The following is a 22,231-nucleotide window of genomic DNA, read 5'->3' as shown; positions in this document are numbered from 1 at the left end:
AAAGACAAGTTAGCCCATCTCACACACACATGCATGAGCACGTGTGGCAGCTGCAAGAGAGCAGCCTCCACACAACACCCATCCTGCAGCATCATGAGCCACTCAGAGAGGTTTGTAACACCCCTGGGCATAACAGCACCTTGCACCCCTTCTCCTCAGGCTGCCTAAGGCCTCAAAGTATTTTTGAAATATTTGCAAAGTTATTTTTAGTTTATTTGAATTAGAAGCTGCAAAAATGCTAAATTCCTTTGCTTGGCCCTTCAGGAAAGTAAGAGCCCAAAGGCTTATTGGTCCCAGGCAGCAGCACAGCGATACTGCTGTGGCTGAGGACATACAGGGTAAGGCTCCAGCTTTAAAAGATTGTTGTAATGAGCCCAGAGCATGAATTAAGCCTGAACCAGTGTAGACAGCTGGCCTGCTCGGAAAGAGCTTGAAAGCTGAGGCCTGGGTGCTCTTCACCCACTATATCCCCCATTCCCTACAGAATGGCTGCTTTTCTGATGCAAAACACACCACAGTGGTACTGCAAGTATCTTCCATACTGCTTCTGAGCGCTTTCCTCAGCCCCCTAATGTGCTCCCGGTGGTGTATTTCCACAGTTTTTCAACCCTCTCTGGACCCCAGAAGGCTGCAGAAGCATCAAGCAAGTGCCTGCTCCACTACAAACCCTGGATGGCTGCATCTCACTCTGCCATGCCCCCTTCTCGTCCTGCTGTGGCCCTGGCACCAGATGTCACTCACACCCGCTGGACACAGCCTGTGGTGAGCTGGGTGCTGCAGCAAGGACCCTTTTTATCTTGCACAACTTGCCTCCCTCGTCTGCAACTCCTTGCTGGAACCAAATGTTTAGGCTCACCACACATGCTGTCAGCAGGCCAGAAACATTAATATCCCTATGGCAGAGCAACAAAGCCTTCCCAAGGATCCTCTGCGCCGCTCAGCCGGGCTCTGCCATTCCTGCCCTCCTGGGATCCCTGCTGGCTTTGGTGGCTGCTGGGAGCATGGAGGAAAGGGATTAGTCCTCCTCAAGACTATTTATTTGCTTAGTTTTATTATGATTTCTTTTAATTTTGAAGGCACATGAACATGCGGTGTACAAATCACTGGAATAATACTCTAGCTAATTTTATGGCGTCTTTAGCACCATCCAAAATGAAAAAAACCCAAGCAACAAACAACTCTCCCCACAATGGAGCAATCTAAATAAAGTTCTTTAAGCAATACAACATTTCCCTGTATAGCTGTCAATGTTTCCACTGCCAGTGGAACCAAGCTTTGGCACAGTTTATATCAGAAAAAATAACATATTCAAATGATTCCAAGGGAGTATGGGATGAGGGGGATTACAGAAGTTAAAATCACTAGAAGAGCTGTAAAATGTTGGCCTAAGGGTTTCAGAAAGGAGAGAGCCTCGCTTTATCCAGGGAGGGAGGGAGTGGAGCAGGAGCCCTTGCAGCATTTGCACCTGACTAGGCAGCAGCAGCCAAGATGTGGATCCTCCTCAGGAGGAGTGGTGAGCTAATAGGAGTGGTGAGTAAATAATTCAGTGTTGGCCATTGCTAATGCCAAAGTGAGCTTGGGAGCCTACACCCACTGCTGCTGTGGAAGGAGCTGTCTGTATCTCTGTACCCATAAGCATGGAGAGGTCCATGGGCACATGTGTGCAGAAGGACACACACAGAGTAAAAGCCTTGCTCTGCAGTGTAAAAAGTCAATAACTTTCTTGTCAGCAGCAGCTTTGCGTGAAGGAGAGGCTTTAGGACATGGCCTATCCTGGGTGGGGAGGGGGGAGATGTTTCTGCATTAATCACAAATCTCTTTTCTGCTTTTTTCATTAATATCTTCTGCTTGATGTCAGTGTAGTCTGCTTGACAATCTACTGCCACCAGAAATGGTGTTTTATTTACAGGAGAGGTGGAAAACTAAATAGAAAAGGATAGAGATATTCCAAGGATCCTCATCTTGGTCCCTGTCCATGACCACACTGGAAACTGATGGAGGAACCCCAAAGCTCCTCTTGCTGGCCAGGATGGGTTGCTGTGGTACCCTCTCAGGTATCTCAGGAAGCCACATTTACCTCCAGCCCATCCTCAGGTTACCAGATGAACTGCATCCACTGAGATCTTGCATCCCACTTAATATTTAATCACCCTTTGCCCTCATTTTCTTATACAGGCAGTGAAACCCTAGCTAGCCTGTGTGCCCCAACAGGGCTGTATTTTGTTACAGAAAGCTCAAAACAAAGCTTCCATTTGCTAATCCAGCCATTCCAGTGGCCATAGCACTGGAGCTCCATGGATCATTCTCCCAGTGGCATTAAGCAGCAGGGAGGAGCAGTTTTAACAGTATTTAGGAGCAGGCTCTCCTGCACTATGCAGGCTGGACAGAGGACCTTACTGTGAGACACAATGATGCCAGCTCAGAGAAGACCAAGTGTCAGTGAAGATGGTGACACCTCTTTGGACCCCACACGTGTACTTCTGTCACGTGTCAGGCTTCAGGTGTCTTCAGCACTGGGCAATCTCCACATGTGGTTTTCTGGTCTCCACAAGCTAAACCAAGGCATTTGCTTATTGAATGAGCACAAATAATCCCCATTTCTGAGGATGTCTATAAGCCCAGCAAGCATCCGTGCCAGGGTGGATGGCTCTGAGCAACCTGGACTACTGGAAGGTGTCCCTTCCAGCAGGGGGGTTGGAACTAGAGGATCTTTAAGGTCCCTTCCAACCCAAACCATTCTATGACTCTGTGAACTTTGAGTGGGGTAGTAATGTTCTGCAACCTCCACTGTCTGTGTTGGCCCTGCAGGCAGCCAGCAGTGGGGACCCCATGGTCCCTGGCAAAGGCTGGGGACCTGCACCCCTGTGGCCTGGGCCAGGCTGAGCCATTCCACAGCCATGGATGTCTGCAGTAGTTCAAAGCAGTAAGACCACAGAGAACACTGTCAGAAAGTTTCCATCAGGCTCTGTGCCCTGGGGAGGGTGCCCCTGCTCACACAGCAGCTCAGAGGAGGCTGGGGCTTTGCCTCTGTGCATGGATCTGACCTCAATGTGAGCATGGAAAGGCTGGCAAGCAGGAGATGCTGGGAATGTGTGTGGGTCTTCTTTGCTGGCAACAAAGTCCCTCACTTGGTCTTTCAGATGTCAAAAACACCCAACCTTGTGTGTTTTATTTAATAACTATCAAATAAGTTAAATGAGAATGACAATTAAGTAAACAATCTACCCTGTAAAGGATATCTGACAAATATGGCAGGCAGGGCACTGCAAATCTCCCAAATCCCTTCTTCCAAGCCTACTGCTGGGAACAAGGCAGGGGGAGCACCCTGCCGGTGACACCAGCAAGGAGAAAAGCTGGACTCCGCAGCCCTGGTTATTTTGCATCTCAGGACTGAGCTCCGTTTACTTTGTGGGAACTCCATGGACGATGCATTTGAAAACAACTTCTGGCCAGCCACATACCTTAGCATATTAAAAGGTATTTTTAGTACCTCTGGCAAAGCAGATTGAACTCCGATTTTAGCTGCACTAAGACAATGCCATGGACTTTGCTGGCAACCCTGCATATTCGTACTGAGGTAGCAACTGGTAGAGGTTACTCAACTAAATAGTTGCATTTCCTTCATGCAAGACAAAAACACAAGTGCAGATAAAAGCTGCTGGGACTCCTGATCTATAGTGGGGCTGTGTTTTCTTCCTAAGAGAGAGACTCTGCCCGATAAAAGTTTGAATTGCCAAAGAAGCAGCGTCACATAGCAAGGAAAAGTTACTCTGCATGTCGCCTCCTCAATTTGTGATGACTTTGTTTCTGTACTGGTATAAATATAACTGTGACCATTTCATACAGCAAAGTGCTCTGTGATGAGTACAGTATAAATAGTGGAACTGATTACGCCTGCTATAAACAAGGACTGGCAACCCTTGCTTCACCCCAGCAGTTCAGAACGGTGGAAGTGATGGGAGCTTTACAGCTAAATGGTTAAAAGCCGCAGCAGAACATTTTCTCGGGATGGCTCCAAGCATGGAGCTGGTGTGCTGCCATTTCAGCAGCCAGGCTGAGATGGGGGAAGCACGCCACCACAATTGCATACTAAAAAGAAGGGAAGGCTGAGATAACTACCATCTTCTTACTGTGTAGGCTGTTTGGAAAAAAATAACATATAATGATTCCTGCCTTATTGCAGTGTTTGGGTTCCAGATATAGCCTTGCATGGGAAGGCTGGTATGATGCTGAACCAAGCCAAATGAGCATTTCCTGCTTTTAAGTAATATAATGTCAGGAATCCAGCTCATTGGAAACACCCTGCTCATCTTCCAGAGCAGGAAGCAGACATTCGTCATGAGTATCAGGTGAATAATGTCACTTCAGTCAGACTTTGTGAGTGACAGTTCACAGCTCAGGTCCTTAATGCTTATTTTTATGACTATAAAATGAAGCTTGGTACACTCCATGCCTAGGAAGTGGCTTAGCTCACTCAGAAACTCAGGGACTTGCCAGAGGCCTTAGATAACTAAGTAAGATTTGTTTTAACTGCCCTCAGTATCCAAGGTATTTCCTACTGTAAGTATAAGGAAACATTGAGGATACTTAAACAACCATATTTGTTTATCTTAGGTCAAACTGAAGAGATTTTCCAGAACCACTGCTGCAGCTGCATTTAACTTGCTGAAAGGCTGCATTCGTATAGAGTGCTTCACTTCTGACTCCATGATCACAAAGGAGAACCTTCCCTGGGTGCTGACCTCCACAGGAAAGTGCGCATAAACCTGGGCAGATGTCTCCAGACACTCACTCCTCCAGTGCACTTCATTAATCTTGGCCTCAACTGGGCTAAGTCCTGCATAAGGAGGAAGCCAGAAGGCAGAAGAAAATCACCACCATTCTCTCCCTCAAATTTCTGAGAAGGTAATTACCTGAGAGAGACAGACGTCCAGACTGGTTTCACCTCAAGAGGAGATGAGATTCTCCAAGCCTGTGAATCCCAAGTGTCATAGGAGGGCAGCCCCACCAAACCTGGAGCCATCTGCTCTGCCGGGTGATGCATGAGGTGATGCTCTGCAGGTCCTCCCCTCTAGCAGTGTGGCTCATGCCAGGTGTGGGGGACAGCCACCACCTGGGTCAGGGACAGTGTCTTGGTAATGGTTCTGCAAGACACAGTGTGAGGTAACTGTGACTACTGTAGGGACATGGTGGCATTTTCACACCTCATTCCTATTCCCTGGTACAGCTTTCTCAAGTCATTCAGTTTACAACCCTTGCTTCCTGAAAAGGCAGGAGAAAAAAACATGAAAAATGAGAAAATTTGGACCAAACTCATTCTAACAAAAAGACCCAACCAACCAGAGATGGCCATTTTACAGTAGATGCTTGGAAAGCAATGGTGCTTCAGAGCATGAATGAGGCTTTGGCTGGACAATGAGGGTATGAGGAGAAAAGGCCACATATGTCAAAATGTCCTGACCAAGGCTCTCATCCTGGAATTTGATCCATACAAATGCACCCCAGGGCCCCTTTGCTTCCTGAATAGCCCAGATCAGATTGCAGCACCCCCAGGTATCTAAGTATAAATTCATAGCAAACCAATTGGTCTGACATCCTAAGGTGTCACACCCCCATTTTGGTAGGGATTGATCCCCCAAACTGGCAGGTGGTGTGACAATGCTGCCATAGAGCCCCTGGTGTGCAGGAAGGGCTTGCACTGACATTTAAGAGGCTCAGATAGTCAAGGGCAATACCTTGGCCTTCAGCCACAACCCTGCAAGATACAAATCACCTCTGCAATGCTGTCAGAATGACTCATTTTTTACTGTAACAGCTACTGGCAGGGCTGAGTGTGCTGGAGACCACCTCTGTCCATGTCCCAACCTGCACATCCACTGAATGCTGACTGCTCTCTCTGCTGGCCAACCGAGAAATGGGATTTTCTCAAGACAGACCTGGTCACATCTAAGTTTGCAAAAATGCAATGACCAAGCAAATGCATACCAGAAAAAAAGTTCCTTTTCTTCTAAAGCCACAAATAGGTGAATAAAAGAGGTTTGTTATCCAATAAACTACATTCTTATGTAAAAAGCAACAATAAAGAAGAGAAAAAGGCAGGAGAGATGGGTGTGTTCCATCTCATGCTGCAGCTCACTGCTCAGTAGCCTGATGGAGATGGGAGGAACCACCTGTGAGATGGGATATGCCCCCATTATAAGGCTATCAGGGTCTTGCCCTATGATGTCTAGAACTAAAAGTCTTGGAGAATTTCCAGTGATCCACAGAATACAGAAGATGGAAGACAGTGGGATCGTGAGTAACTGACCTGAGGGCAGGAGGGTTTCTCCTCACTTTCTTCAGTGCCTGGCACAAGGATCACCTAGTCCAAAAAGCCACCACGTAGGGACTCTCAGCACATAAAAACTGCAGTAACTGTAATGGACAAGACATCACTATGGGATGATGTAAAGACAAGGTAAAGAAGGTAGAAAGGGAATGGAAAGCTAAGCTGCACCAAGAAATTATTGTACTGAAAGTGCATAAGCAGCACATCTTTGTCCTGGACACATTGGGACAGCATCTGGACAAGGAGAAGAGTAAAAGTCTCAAGGGTTATGGAACAGCATGGAGTATGAGTGAGCATAGGCTGATGCTGCTGTGCCAGTGCACCCCAGACAATCAGCCATCAATGCTTTCCTACTATTTCCTATCTCACAGTGGCATGAGCCCAGCTCCCCTGAGTCAAGTGAGCCCACCTTCAGTGGGGTGGCTGCACTGGCCAGCCTGGAGCTGTACCTGAGGACCAGCAGTTGTGCTCTGCCATACGATGTACCCCACAGTATGTATGACTGTGGTATGAAGTTGCTTGAATCTTAGGTGTTTCAATACATCAGTGGTCACAGGGCTGACAGTTAGTGATGTCTGGCAGTGAAGTTGCCTCCTTCCATCAGCTTTACAGTGGCAGTTCTTTGCTTGTACTTCTGCAGGTACGTGGCAAAGTGGTTCTCAGCAAACTTTGCTTTTCTGTCTGCAACTTACTGTGGCGTTCATGCATGCCACCTCATGCATCAAATATGGGTTGACAGCAGAGGTCAAATACAGCAAGTTCCACAAAATAGCCAGGACTAGGGTTATGTGGAGAAAGGACCAAAGAGGGAAGGGAGTTCACTTAATACCTCTGATGGGACACCAGGACTAATCAGCATTAGAAAATGGCTGGTTTCTGCTAATTACAGTGAAGGAGCAGCTTTTCTTTGTATTTGGGGCCTGACACGAGCACTTGATGTATTCCTGAATTCTGTCCTTCTGATAGCATGCCTCCTGCAAGGTGATGAAATGCCCCCAGACTTGATGGGCTAGAGATACCACAGTATCACCATCCTCAGCACCGAATGAAATCATTCTCTGGCTTCTGCTGATCCCTCTTGAAGGGCAACTTTTTACAAGAGCCACAAAAAAGTTGTTAATTATAGAAAAGCCATAATCACACACACCCAGTCTGCTACCTGGAAAATTAAGCCCCTATTCAGAATGATCAGAGAGAAAAAGGACTAACTCTTCACATTGAGTTTTTTTTACACTTGCATATTCTGAATAATGGTTGTGACTGTTCTTCTTGACAGCCTTGATGCTGAAACTAGATTCAACCAGGCAGATTCTTGTGTCTGACCCCCACTAAAGGAGTGTGTCGCAGGTTTCAGGCACTGGAAACCAGCTGAGGTTAAATCAAATTACATAAGTAGGGATGGATGAGAATCTAATGTTCCGTAACAACCTAAAGGGCCTGTTGAACAATGCACAGGAACTCTGTGTCTATGAGATTCAATCACTTGAAGGGTAAGAAGTGCTTAACACCTGTTCATCTAAAACATGGATCTTTACATTCTCACTTCTCCTATGTCTAATCTGGGATCTACACGGAGTTGAGCAGGCAAACTGCTGCTGCTCTGCACTGTCACAGCCAGTCTTAACATCACTCAAAACCAGCAAGTAACAACATCTTCCTTCCCTCAGAGTGTGCCTGCTGATGTACAGCATCGAGCAGAAAGAGCTGCCATTTCATCCAAACACGGATACATCAGACCTTTTACACAGGAGTATCTTGTTAAATCCAGCTGTCACCTCTCGGGAGGGTTTTGTGCATCAGTTTATCAGAAACATCAAGTGTCATCTTAGTTTCTTCTGGTGAAGCTGGTTCAGAGTGACAGAAACTGCAGATCAACTGTCCCATTCCAGAGGAGGGTGTCCCAACAACCAGTCTCCTATCCATAGGACATGCTGGCATTCAAGGAATACATGTAGTGGCAGCCTATCTGCACAGGCAATCAACTGTGCTGCATCTGGCAACAGAAAGTTTAAGTTCCTATATTCAGCAGCCCTTGTGACACAGAAAGAAATGTCTGAATGAAGTGAATCAGTCCCACAGTTGTTCAATTGGCTGTCTCTGCTGTTAATAAGCTGAGTAAACTCCCTAGAACTGATGAGAGATACAGTAATACACTATGTATATAACAATGTACCTATGTAACATGATACACATACAAGACTTATACAAGTTTTAATATTTTTCTGTACTTTAAATAAAATGATCCCTTAATACTTAAAACTTTACTGTGCTTTTCTTTAACAGGAATGAAGTCCATCACAAATATTTCTTGTAGTCTCAATCCCAGTAGGTTTCCAACATCTGACTGGATAAAGCCCTGAGCAGCCTGGTCTGACCTGATTTGAACAGATTGGACTAGTGACTGCCTGACCCTTCTAATTGGAGTTCTTCTACCAACATGTGAGTCTGTGATGTGCTAGTGTGTAAAGTAGAAGAGGTCCAAAGCTGAGAATTAAAGACCTCACTTTAGCCTGTTTCTGCAATTCAATGTTAAGGGCATTCTTCTAGAAGTGTGAGACTGCTCCAAACCCTCAATCAGCATGATGGCTTTCCTGGGATGCCCTGCAGGGATGCAGCTTCATATCACCTCCAAGGATATTCAGCAGCAGGCAATCCTGAAGGGGGAGGCTTTCTCACTCCCTTCCCCCCAGCCATATGGCCCTGCTGATTTCCTTACCACCAGCAGGAGCAGCTGTCTGACCTCATGGCAGGCCAGTTCAAGGAACCAAGAGGCAGAAAAAAAAACCTCAACAAAACTTCCTGCTTTCTGTCAGAATGACCCTGAATTACTACGAGGCCAGAAAAACACCAAGTGCAAGAAGATGGGAGCAGGTGAGAACGCACAGCCAGCATGAGAAGCAAAAATAGCAATTGCATCTTCCAGGAACTGTCAGCACTAGAACATTAAACTGAAATGTCAGGATTTAATTCTCCCCTTGTACAGCACAGAAACCTGGATACTTACCTGGTTTTACATAGCGCATGGAAGTTCACAATTGAACTACTAAATCAATGTTCCCTTTACACTTCTGCCAAATAAGGACTAATCAGTAGAGCTAGTGAAGGAAACTGAGATGCACTGTCTGTTTATATAAATGACAGAAATCATAACATGAAGAAAACCGTATCTCACTTTCGAAATGTGACAACATGTAGCAATTTAGGCTACAATATTCAGTATTTTATGCATGTATTTTTCCAAAAGCTTTTTTTGCAGCTCTTTTCTTTTTGGGCACAGTAGCTGGAAAAGCAATATGCTTATGGTGAGATGTCTACCTTTGATTTGATATTAAAAACCAAGTGCATTCTTACATAATTAAAATAAAAGTTTTTATTCAGTTCATGGTATTTCTGACTGGGTGTTCTAGTTTTCCAGATATTTATTACATGTACAGAAATGTAAACCATAAATACAATGTAAGAGCAGCAAAACAAAACACATCCACTCAAAACAGAACTAGAAGAACTTTGTCCACTTCACTGTCCTTCCAAGGAATAGCTGTAATCAGTCTGACTGCCAAATCGATGTACAAAGTCTGAAAGGGAGAACACTGAGCCCCATCCCACTTCAGGATTCATACTGATGAAATCATCCAAGTTCATTTTAGAATCTAAAAAAAGACCAGAAAAGGGAAATATTTAAGTTCCTGATGCAGGTTCTGTAACACAGGTAAACGTCTTTCAAGAAAACATTCCAAACCCCTCTTCAGTAGGCCAGTTCACTCCAGCAAGATTCTGCAAATTGTATGGTGGTACACAAACATCTATTTCCAGGCTCTGAAACATTGCTTTTGCCCCGATTCCTCTCTCTGCCCATGGCAATAATCACACTACCGGATCAGAAAGCATCCAGTAAATCATTAGAAATTAGCATGTGTGGGTAAGATTTTTCCCTAGAACAGCAGTCTAGAAGGGTCAAGTAATGTCAGAGAACTGGAGTGCAAATAACAACCAACACACGGAACTGCAATGCAGTCTTCCTGCATTCACACCAATTCAATTACTCAAAAGCAGAGGAGATATTCACCCATTTAAGTTCTGAATCTAAGTCAACAGGGTCAACTTTTGCATTGACCACAGAAGAACAGGATCACAGCAGTGGTCAGAACTGCAAGTTGCTTATTGTCTCTCAGAAGTGATTAGCCTCTTGGCAAACCTACAGTTTGTTACTCCCCAGATTACAGTATTTGCTTTCCCTCCAGCCCTGAACTTTGTCCTCGCTGGACATGGGCCCACTGCAGGGCCACAATAAGCAGAAGGGAGGAGATGCATGACCTAACCCAGCCCCCCCAGCTAGAGGGATGCTCAGATGAAGAAGAGCACAAACCTAGGCTGGGAGCAAATACTTTTTGTGAATTGTGAACAACAGCATGAAGTCAGTGGGGGAAAAGTTTAACTGCCATGGTTTCAAGAGAAAAGTAACCATGACTGCTCCTTGCCAGGATTTTAATCTGCTCTGTTCCAGGCAGGAGAGGTAGTAACCATTCTATCCCATTTGTGGATCCCAGAGAGCTCACTGGAAAAGTGCTGGTGTGCAGTTTTGGGTTAGGTGCTTTATACATCCTTTTTCTGGAGCTGGCCTGGTACAAGCTTTGCTGACTCAGTACCATGCTGATCAGACGTTCAGTTTTGATGGCAAACATCTGTGGACTTGTTGTTTTATGTTCTCACTAATGATGTGCACAAATAATCTTTTAAAATGCCCATTAAAAGAAAACTGGTAGAGAATGAGTTTAAGGAACAGAATGGTAAAGCCACTGTTACAAGTTTACTTTACAGATTTACTGTTAACAGCTTTTCCACTGTATTAAGTATTTACTTTACCATGGATGATTCATGTGTGCATTTAAGGATTAAGAAACAAACAAGAGGAGGCTCTGATTAATAGATTATAAAATCCAAAGGATAAAATTTGCTTCAGCTGCAAAAAGCTTGTGTAACTAGGTTTGCCATTATGGACAGTGTAAGCAAGAAAGGGAAGATGATGTTCAGGAATCCCAGACCCAGGAGTCCCAGGCATAATCCAGCCCCTGAAGGCCTCTGTTTGCACCACATCTACACTGCAGCACATCTTTGTGATTCGCCTAATCCCAACTCTCACCCCTTCTGAGGTCTGGCCTCTAAATCTTTTCTTGTTAACCTGTTTGAACTCTGCATATAGAAAATTCTTATGTCCAGGCAAGCATGGTCCTACTGCTGAAGTGAGTCTGGCAGAACAGGCACAATTTCTACCTATGTGTAAATTTAAAATACCACAAGCTCAGAAATTTGCTGTTACAGCTCAAGAACAAATTAGTAGTGGATAACAGTTTTTGCTAGCTGGTAGACTGGTAAGTTTCCAGTTTCAAATTTATCTTTTCCTCTCAGATGCTCACATTAAAAATTAATGTGATTCTTCATATACTTTAGTATTAAATAAATAAATATTTACTTTATGTGCATTGAGCATAGCAAAATAATTTAATAGAACTGCTCTGTGAATGGTAAAGCAGTCCAAAGGGGATTGTTGCAGTAGTTACAAACACAGCTGCTGTTTGCAACTTGGAAATTGCTATCACAATGCTATAGGAAATGAAATATTCTCTTAAATTCAGAAGGATTGCGAAAGAGCATAACAGAGCCCATCAGAAAAATGTAGTGAAAGGAAAAATTGTTTTACTAAAGCAGACAAGTCCACTCCTATGAAGAGCGATGGCCTAAGAACCTTTGTCGGTAGATGGCACTACAGCAGCACGGGAGATACCCATAGGGAAAAACTCAGTGAGACCTCTCCCGTTTTATTCGTGTAATAACAGCCTCTCTGTGCTGCTCTTCTCTCATGGGCTCTAGCTAAAGGCCGTGCATGTCGTGTTAGACCTCATAGCTTTAGGAAGCAGCTCGGCAAAAATGCATGAGAATGCAACAAAGTCCTCTTCCAGAAGCAGATGTAGAGTGACAAACATCAGAATTTACAAAAGATACATCTGGCTGCTATAGCTGGCAAACCAAGATGATCTCTCCACAAATGCAAGGAACATGTATTCTACAACATTTTTACAAGACCAATAGCAGCAGAATTATTTTAAGATTTATATTACACTTGCAGTCCTCCTCAAGTGCTGTGACTGTTATAGTAGCTTGCATTTGTGCATGCTTAGAGCTCATCTTCCTCTTTGACCAAACATACTTTGTTTCACACACCCCCCCCCCCGGCAATGAGACCTATCTGGCCCATACTGAGATTCCTGCATAATTTTATTTTGTTTCAATCAAGTCTGACACCTTTACCTTGAGCAGGGGTGAAATGAAATGCCATGCAGTTAACTCATGCATTAAGTAATTCAGGCATTGTTAGCCATGATACTTGTGGCTTCTGCCAACAGCAGTCAGAAAGCAGCATTTAAGCCACGCTTCAGCTTGGCTCACAGACCTTGGACTAACTCGGCCTAAGGACAGCTGCCCAAGGGCTGCTGGAAGCGAGGAAATCTGGAACAAAGCCTCCAAGATCAGTTCTGTTGATGTCTAAAACCTTGGGGGTACCTAAAACACTTAGCAAGTTGGACTCTTTACAGACTTGTGCAAGTGTTTACAGTTCTCTTCAGATCCTCCTCCCCTGCCTGAGCAGGGAGATAAGTCAGAAGGACTCTTCCCACACTCAGCTGGGCTGCTGTCTCCACAGCTGAGATATAACTGACTGTGAAAACCATCCTGGTTGATCTCAGTGTAAAACACAGCTCACCACTTTAAATCATCTTTTACAGGAAGTGGTGTAACTTCAGTAAGCCACTCTGAGAATTTAAATACTTCTTACTTGTGTCTTTTATTGTATCTATCTGACTTGATTCGTTACTTCCACAAAAGCTTAAGAAGTAAGGACCTAACCTGACAGACTGGAGTTTTATTTTCAAATGAGTAGCAGAAGGTTCCCATGAAGTGCATAGGAGCTACTTTTATATGTATCATTGCCTTCCTTTTCATTTTCACTAGGATCCTGCCACCACTTCAGAGAGGAGATACAGAAAGCAACTGCAGACCTCTGCCTGGCCTCTGTCTAGCAGCTTTCCTGTTACATAGATGGTTGATATGGTGTCTCCAGAATTTCTCAGCTGTCCTACTCACAATCTTCAAAATTAAACAAACAAACAAACTAAAATCCGAACAACAACAAAACCAAAACAACAACCCGATCCAAACCCCATCATTATTGACTACCAGGGATTTTAATAGTAAGAACAAAAAACTTTTACAAATCAATCCAGCAAGTGTGCTACCCAACACCTTAGGAGAACTGAAATTCAAACCTGTGCTTTTCAGTGTTAGAGCTGCTGCTAACACTTGTACATAAGCCATATGACCATCTGTTCTGAGTAAATTTGAAATGCACTGTGCAAGCTGTATTTTACACAGGCTTGCAGTAAGGAGGGCTGATCTCATCCCAAGTCATAAACTAAGCAGAATCAGCAGAATCAGACCTCATTAATTTATGGAAAGAAAATTTAAAAGAAAAGCCCAGGTTGGTCTCACCAGCTTTATAATAATGAATCTGTTCACCAAATACAATTGTCTTAGTTTTTTTAATTTGAACAAAATACCCTGTTCTCTTTCAACAGGAAGTCACTGGCAAACAAGTGGGACCAGGGCAATCTGCTGCAGCTCAGGTATGTTTATTCCAGCAGAGCTGCCTTGAGAACAGGGCAGGGTGAGAAAGCACTGTGCAGCCAGTTAGGTTGGCCAGCTTCTCCTGGCATACGTGGCAGCAGAGAACAGAGGCCAGAGCAATGCCAGTAAAAAACACAGAGGCCTAACTCTGGAAAACAGCTAGAGCAGAGCCAGTTCCAAGAGGCTAATGCTTAGCATGTGAGTTCTGAGGAGATATGGAGGAGTTTGAGAGGGGAGTTTTTGTTGTTTTATTGGTTGGACTGGAGTTGTTTGTGTTTCAGAAAAACGCTTTAAAAAAATCAGCTTCAATTTTTTTTAAGCACAGACAGGAGTTTATGACTCCATGTAAGCTTATTTTTGATGGTGTATTTTGCAACCCCATGAATAGGACAAATACAGTTTAAGATTTATTCCCTTTGGGTTACTAGTAGGAGAAAAAATGCTTAATTTGTTACTGACAGAGATTCCTCAAATTAATTCCAAAAGTTTTTGGTAGCATGGGTGGCTTCTCTAGAAGCTTCCCCCACGTACAACAAAGCCAATGCCAGCCAGCTCCAGGATGGACCCACCTCTGGCAAAGACTGAGCCTGTCAGCAATGGTAGTAGCACCTCTTCCTTTAAGAAAGAAGAAAAGACCATTGCACGAAAGTAATTGTGAGAGAGGAGGAAGAACATGTGGGAGAAACAACTCTGCAGACACCAAGGTCAGTGAAGAATGAAGGGCAGAAGGTGCTCCAGATACCAGAGCAGAGATTCCCCTGCAGGCTGTGGTGGAGTTCATGGTGAGGCAGTTGTGTCCCTGCAGCCTGTGAAGGAGCCTCATGCTGGAGCAGGTGGATGCCCAAAAGGGGGCTGTGACGCCATGGAAAGCCCATGCTGGAGCAGGCTGCTGGCAGGAACCTGCAGACCTATGGAGAGAAGAGTCATGCTGGACGTTTGCTGGCAGGACTTGTGACCCCATGGGGGATCCACGCTGGAGCAGCCTGTTCCTGAAGGACTGCACCCTGTGGAAAGGGACAGCACTGGAGCAGCTCATGAAGATCTGCAGCCCGTGAGATGAGCTCATATTGGACAAGTTCATTAACTGTCTCCCACAGGAGGAATCCCACAGTGGAGCAGGGGAAGGACTCCTCTCCCTAAGCAGTGGCAGAAAAAACCTATGATGACTGCAATTCATGAGGGGGGAGGGAGGAGGTAGAGGATTGGGAATAAAGACTAGTAGAGGGAGGGGGGGAGGAAAGGTGGTTTTAGGATCTGTTTTGCTCCCCATTATCTTGCTCTGGTTTTGATTGGTAATAAATTCAACTCATTTTCCCAAGTCAAGTCTGTTTTGCCCATGACAGTAATCGGTGAGTGATCTCTCCCCATCCTTATTTCAACTCTTTTCAACAAGTTTTCATTATATTTTCTCTCTTCTGTACGGCTGAGGGTGAGAGTGATTGAGCAGCTTTGGTGGGCAGCTGGCATCCAGGCAGGGTAAAACTGCCACAAACATCAAAGAAGACATATAGGAAACAGAAAGCATATAAAAACCTTGCATCTTCTCAAAAGCTTAGGAATTTGGCTACTCTAAATGAAAGCAAAAAAACCCAAAAACCCAAAAACCCAAAACAAACCCACTCTGATAGAAATGTGCCTAGCAAATAAATTGGTAATAAAACAATATTTACTCAATTCTGTCAGCCATTACATTGCAGTCACCTCTAAAATGAAATATGGAAGTAATTTAATCTAATGCAAACACAAATCAACATAGAAAGCAGAGTGTTCTATCTAAGTGAAACGGCAGGGAGAAAACAGTTATCTGCAATGGAATTTGGCATGGGCAAGAACATAAATACCCCAGGCTCTTTAATGATAGCAAAAGGCCTGCCACCCAGTTTTCCACCAAGTTAAAAATAAGGCAGCTTTATGCCTGATAAAACTGTGCTGAGACATTACAGTTAAACCTAGACTCCTCACACACTCCCAGCACTGTGCACATTGAAGCATGCATCCTTATAAAGTACCTCAAGTGAATACAAAGGGAAGACAAAAAATAAGCCTGGAGGAACTGGTACTAAATGAAAGACAACTTGAACTAGATGTCGTAGATCTGAGACAATCTAGTCCTGTTCCAACTCAGACCTTGAAGCTCCCTAGTGAATGACTTTCCACCTTCAGTGGGTGGAGGATAACAAGTTTCTTTCAGTCAACTGACCAGGAAATCAGAGCACATCAGCACAGAGCTGGAACATTGTGTCCACTTGGAGTTCCTCACCACAAAAAAAACCCCAAAAACCAAAACATGGACAAGCTGGAGTGAGCCCAGAGTGAGAAGAAGAAAATCAAGTTGTTTGGTGCAGGACATTGTTCTATTCAAGGAAATGCTGAGAGAACTGAATCTGTTCAACCCTAAAAAGAGAAGATGAAGGGCTGACATTACTGCTGCCTACATCTACTTGATCAGAGAACACTAGACAAAGGAGTCAGAGTCTTCTTGGAGGAGCCTGGCAACAAGACCAGAAGTTAAAAAAGCAAATTGGAACATGGGAAATTCAGATTATATACTCAGATTTTTTATTCCTTTTTTTTTTTTACCATGACAGTTGTAAAATATTGGAACACTGTCCAGAAAGGTGGTGGAATCATCATCCCTGGAGATGATCAGGACCAGGCTAGACAGAGCCCTGAAGAATCCCTGTTTTGGGTACATATTGGACTGGATGACCTAAGGACGTTTCATTCAGCATGGCAAGGTATACAGCAAAGAATGAAAGTATAATAGGAAGTAAGAGCTATGTATCCTTCACTATCTACCAGCATCACAGAGACAATCTGGAGACTGGCCGAGGCCTGTGATGAGCTGCTGCTCATCAGTGAGGTAAAAGCTCAGCCAAACAAGACAGACAAGGGGAGAGTTACAGCACTTGCAGCTGTGGAGTCATTTACTTCAGCTAGAGATACATGTACACATCTGCAAGTGTTTGAGTCATTCTGTAACTTACTACCCACAAGTAATGGCTCTTACTCTTTTGAGTAGAATTTTTTGCTTTCCTGGTCTGACCTCATCTATATTCTTCACACTTTCATTAGCTCTCAGCTATCAAAACAACAAGGATTCCACAGGCAAAAAAGTTATCAGCACCTAAGAGGCTCCAGCCAACAGAGAACCATACCCTGTAGTTCAGGAATTCTACACTCCCTACAATACCTTGGTGTAAAACTTAGCTGAAGATAATAACCAAGAGTTAGAATTCAAGGCACTTCATAACCTGGATTGTCTGGAAAACACCAAAAGCTTCATAACAAAGACTACATCTGTGTTCCTGGTCACTCTCATGACTCATTTCTACCCTCACATAAAACACCAAGCTTCCTTAGAAGCCAAAGCAAAGACTGAGAATTAATTTCCCAGCAACTTGAAACCACAATACACTTTGACCTAAAGCTAAAACCTATTTCTTTAACCCTGCCTTCTCTAACATAAACACATAACAGTAATGCACTATTAAAAAATCAACAAAACCAAACATGCAGAGCAGTAACATGAAAACTCTTTCAAAGCAAAACTTCACCATACTTTCCTTGGAAGAAAATGAGAGAACAAACAAACACACAGCAAATTTAGTCAGTTTGCCAAACACATGATTAGAATAAGCTGAAGTGCTGTGTGATGAGAATGATTTAAGCAGCTCTATAGAATAGATAGCAGTCTTTAACTCTCTCTCTGCCTGGCCTAGAGGCTGTTAGCTAGGCTATCACTTAAAAGAGGCTGAAGGCTTAGGGAAAAACTTGCCAACTTACCAGTGACTTAAAACATCCTGGGGTCCATTCACCTGGTAGAGAAACCTCAAACATTTCATACAGGCAAATCCACCACACTGAGAGGAGCCTGAAAACTTTCTCCTGCCAACCCTACTTTGCCAGAATGGGATCTGTGTGCTAGAGTGTGGTATAATCAGTGAGTTAAAAACTTTGTGACCCCTAAGCAAGTTATTTGGCCTGTTTGCTTCAGTTCCCTACTCTAATGAGAGAACAGTATTACTTAGCTCTCACTCTCTGCTCAGTTTATGAAGATTAGTAATTAATGTTTGGTAACAGTAAATGCCAAAAGGCATGTTGCACTTCATTTTCAAAAAAGAGAGTACCAAATGCTTCATAGCCCTGTTTTTTCCCATATGAAGTAATAAGCTAGCTGGACAAATGTTATAGAAGTTATTTGTTTCCCATGTGCATCCTGGACTATCTCATTCAGCACTGTAAGCATGAAGAAGGAGTTCTGAGAGCTTACCTGCAGTTTCAATGCAAGGGTATGGAGGAGGAGGTTTCTGCCACTTCCCATTTGCATCCTTCATATGAGATCTGTCCGAAGCAAATGTCTTCAAGAACAAATCTGCTCGAATCATTCTGATTTTTCTAAAAAAAAAAAAAAAAAAGCAAAATTCTATCAAATGATGCATGTACACAATACTGCATTAGTCACTCAGAACAAGAGCACTTTCCTCTCATCAAGGAGCACTAATGTTATTAAATACACAAACCAGCAATGTTGGGCCAAGTCGTTAACAAGAAGCTACAGTAGCAAAGAAAAAGACTTGATGACTAAGGTAAAAAGCTTTAGAAAAATAACACAATGCATTTATTTTACTGGAGTATAGCAAAGAAACCTCTGTCCCTACACATACACAAAGAGAACTTCAACTTTGATTTCATGAAGTAACATCCATAGTCTTTATATTTTATGTCATCACCTGTGAAACTCTGGACGAAGGCTGTCATCCAACCTAAAGGCCTCCACACTGTACACATCAAAAGGACATGGAAATGGCAACACTGTGTCAAGATCATAAATGAAGTTCTGCTCCCCACTGGAAACATGAAGTAGAATAACGTGGTAGTCCTGGGAAGAAGGGTAATTGCCATCAGTTAAACAGCAATTAATGAGAAACCAGCACAGAGAGTGATTAAAAAAAAAAAAAAAGATTCCTAAAAGCGAAAGTTCAGATACATTTTTTAAAGCCTGCTTTCTGTCCTTGAATATTAAATCTGTAACATTTCTGGCACTAGGAAAGAGACTACCCAATGCCTATCTTGCCCATTGTGCTCTTTCAGAAACCTTGGTATTCTCCCCATTCCTTTGCAGCCTCCTTTGACTTAAGCCAAGAAAGCTAAACTAAAGTGTATGCTACTCCTAAGAAAACAGAAAATCTCTGTCATGTTCTACACGAAACCACAAAAGTTGTTTGGTTAAGCACTTTTTTCTTAGACCCAGTCATAAATAAAAACTCACAAGATATGATGATAGATTAGTGTTAAAGTTACCTAGTGATCTCTTCTAGTAAGAGATTTTGTACCTGTTGCAGTAACACGGTCTGTGAATTTGAGTGTCGAGCGTTCAGCTGCCAGAAGCACCTGAAAAACCAGCAAACCACTGAAAAACCAGTGAACAGCTCAGATCAGGAGGACCACAGGAATAAGACAATTTCCTGTAGCAGCTCTTGAAGCTGAGAAAAAACACCTGTGGGTACTCTATCACACTTTTTCAAGGCAACTATTTTATCAAAACATTTGGGCTATGCAGCGCAGTTTTATTACTTCCTGTAAGAAAAACAGGTGGAGGTCTGGGGACACTGCAGTTACTTATGTTAGGTGTCAGGTATGTTCTCAGCTTTTTTCCAAAATTAAATTGAATGTAGCCCTTAACAACTTACTTAAGTTCACATTGAACCCGTTCACAAAAAGGGTTGAGCACTGTCTTTTGACACTTTCAATATGAAACCCACAAAGAGATTTGAATGAAAAAGATTTGGGCAAGCTACTTCATCAGACCAATATATATACAACTGTATTCAACAATATTTAGAAAAACCTGTTAGAGAGTATAAGAAAAATTAACTTACAAGCTTTATACACCTATGATAGACTGAATTGTCACAGTTAAAACACCTTTCAATCCATAAATTTTTTTAAGAAATCCACATTCTGCCATGGCCTTTCCTGACTCTATTCCTTTTTTAGGTCATCTCTGTAACACTTGGGTCACTTTTTAAACAAATCCTTTTTTTTTTTTTTGTACTGTAAAGATACCTGTATTTTGGAAGAGAGTGAATGATTCAGAAATCAGAAAACTTCAGAAGTTTGCAGATTACTTTGCAGAATTTCAGAAACAGAAATTGTCACAAGAAATAGAGTTTTTTCTGTGCCAGATAATTTCAAGGACTCTGTAATGACACCAAGAAATTCTGTAGCAGCAAATACTGAACCATATTAATTGATCAAAGAATACTTCAAAGCCCTGGGTCAGTTTAACTGCTGATAGTTGAATACACATATAGCTTATATTTTTCTATCATCTGGCAGGCCTACATAAATATTTCATCCATCTGCTTCTTACAAGTACAGTCATCTACCTACAATTCTACAGAGCTGGCAGCCTTGATACCCAGATAATAATTTTCACCAATCTGTTATGCATTCTTATTAAGACTTATCACCTGTAGGTTTTACTGACTGTCTCGCTATTAATTTATGATGGATGGTGCAAAGGAGCACCAGATTTAGGCTATTTATAAATCTGTTGTAAAAAAATAATACATATTAATGCAAAACTATACAATGGGTGAAACTATACAATGGAACGGACTTCAGGAGGTCATCTGGTCCAACCTGTTGCCCAAGGAGGTACTCCCACAGCCAACTGCCCAGGACTGAGTCTGGACAGCTTCTAAAAATCCCCAAGGATGGAGACTCCACAACCCCTCTGAGCAACCTGCTCCAATGCTCTACCACCCTCAGAGTAAAAAAGTATTCCCTTATGTTCAGATGGAACAGTTTGTTCCATGCCCGTGTGTGATCCTGCAGCTATCAACTACAAAGGCACTGTAAATAGAGAGCTATCAACTCTCAGCACTCAAAATTACTGAGAGTAATGAATGCCTTACCCAGACAACAGGCTCATCTCCATGTCCAGATTTCTGCTTCCAGAGTGGAATCTGAAAGTTATAAGTGAACCTGAAGTGAATAAAATCTTTCAGGTTAACACAGATTCATTTCAGGTAAATTGGTTCTTTGCTAACCTATCAACTTCCTCAGCTTAAATCTGTGCTGCAGTAAGAAATTTTTTTCTAGTTTCTCTCTCAGGAACATGAAATTGGAGATACTATTCTGGTTCACATTAGAATAAACTGTCCAGAGAAGTGGTGGAATCACCATTTCCCAAAACATCCAAAAGGCTTGGGAATATGGTTTAGTGGTGAACACAGTGGTGCTGGATTAACAGTTGGACTTGATGGTCTCAGTCTTGATGGTCTCATAAGGTTCTCCAACCTTATGGTTACTAATGGCTCTATGATTTTATAAAGATAACCATTCTAAATTAACAAATTACAGACAGAATTACTCCCACAGCTCACAGAGCCACATGTCTCTTCCCACTGTCCTGAATGCAGTGGATGATTGAAAGATCTCACGTGGTGTGGTTGGCGCAGCTCTGAGCCAAAGTGAGGTACAAGACAGGTTTGGACTGCATCTCGCCTATAGGCTCGGCTAAAGGCTCACTCCCCAACACTGGACTGTGGCTGAAATCGCTCGGACTATGTCTCACCTACACTGGGCTGCAGTCTGAAGGCCCGAGCCTCTCCAGAGCTGACTCTGATCACATCCCATTGACTCACCATCCTCCGATCATTGGATATGAAAACAGCATAAAATTCTTCTAAAGGATACCGATCTTGACTCCTGATGCAGTCACAGAGCTTCCAAACATTTTCTTCGCTGCAAAACACAAAATCCATTATTTATTTGGTTTTCCTCCAACTTCCTTTCTCGTGCCGAGAAACGAGCCCAGGAGTGCGATCAGCCCGCAGCCGCGCCATCCCCGCCGGTGGTTCCGGCTGTCCCGGCGCCTCACGGCGCCGCGGGGCACTCGCCCGTCCCGTCCCCCTTACCAGTAGCAGCTAGTGTAGGTGCAGGCGGGGCGGGGAGGCACTGCCGCCTCATAGGCGGCCTCGGGCCGCGCCATGGCCGGTCTGAGCAGGGGTGAGGGCAGCGCAGGCAGCGCACGAAGCGCTGGGCCCGGCGGGGACAGCCGCTACGGCGTCCCCGAGGAAACCGCGGCCATCTCGGCTCGTTTCGAGCACTTCGCGGGCACGGCCGGACTAGCGGCCGGAGGTGCGGGAACCCCACCGGCGAGGCGGGACGAGGAGGAGCCGCCGAGCCGAGCCAACCCCGCCCCGCGCCGGCAGG

General features: G+C 43.7%; 1 protein-coding gene across 3 annotated transcripts; it reads right to left on the bottom strand.

Annotated features, from left to right (window-relative positions):
- Positions 1–9,680: 9,680 nt before the first annotated feature.
- Positions 9,681–22,216, bottom strand: NTAQ1 (N-terminal glutamine amidase 1). Of its 3 annotated transcripts, XM_085053512.1 has the most exons (7): positions 22,075–22,216; positions 21,934–22,035; positions 21,661–21,760; positions 20,929–20,979; positions 18,739–18,887; positions 18,279–18,403; positions 9,681–9,978 (listed from the first exon to the last, which is right to left on the bottom strand). In XM_085053512.1, exons 2-7 carry the CDS (start codon positions 22,005–22,007, stop codon positions 9,845–9,847), a joined length of 633 nt encoding a protein of 210 aa, XP_084909638.1. In that variant the 5' UTR covers positions 22,008–22,035; positions 22,075–22,216; the 3' UTR covers positions 9,681–9,844. The 3 variants fall into 3 exon arrangements, with proteins under 3 accessions (XP_084909638.1, XP_084909640.1, XP_084909639.1); XM_085053514.1 differs by lacking the exons at positions 21,934–22,035; positions 22,075–22,216 and adding an exon at positions 19,342–19,399 and having other exon boundaries at positions 21,591–21,730; XM_085053513.1 differs by lacking the exon at positions 9,681–9,978 and adding an exon at positions 13,548–14,913 and having other exon boundaries at positions 21,934–22,178.
- Between the last annotated feature and the right edge of the window lie 15 nt (positions 22,217–22,231).

This window comes from Lichenostomus cassidix, chromosome 2, assembly GCF_008360975.1.
Source record: "Lichenostomus cassidix isolate B80296 chromosome 2, HeHo_3.0, whole genome shotgun sequence".
Lineage (NCBI taxonomy): Eukaryota > Metazoa > Chordata > Aves > Passeriformes > Meliphagidae > Lichenostomus > Lichenostomus cassidix.
This window is presented reverse-complemented; position numbering and strand designations above follow the sequence as displayed.

Bases quoted from the DNA above. Each gene is read 5' to 3' on its own strand.
- NTAQ1 (XM_085053512.1), bottom strand. From the start codon at position 22,007: ATGGCGCGGCCCGAGGCCGCCTATGAGGCGGCAGTGCCTCCCCGCCCC. The intron at 18,888-20,928 runs GTAAGGCATTCA...CCTTCTTCCCAG, and splicing joins GAGATGAGCCTGTTGTCTGG to GACTACCACGTTATTCTACT. The intron at 18,404-18,738 runs GTGATGACATAA...TTTTTTTTTTAG, and splicing joins CTTCGTCCAGAGTTTCACAG to AAAAATCAGAATGATTCGAG.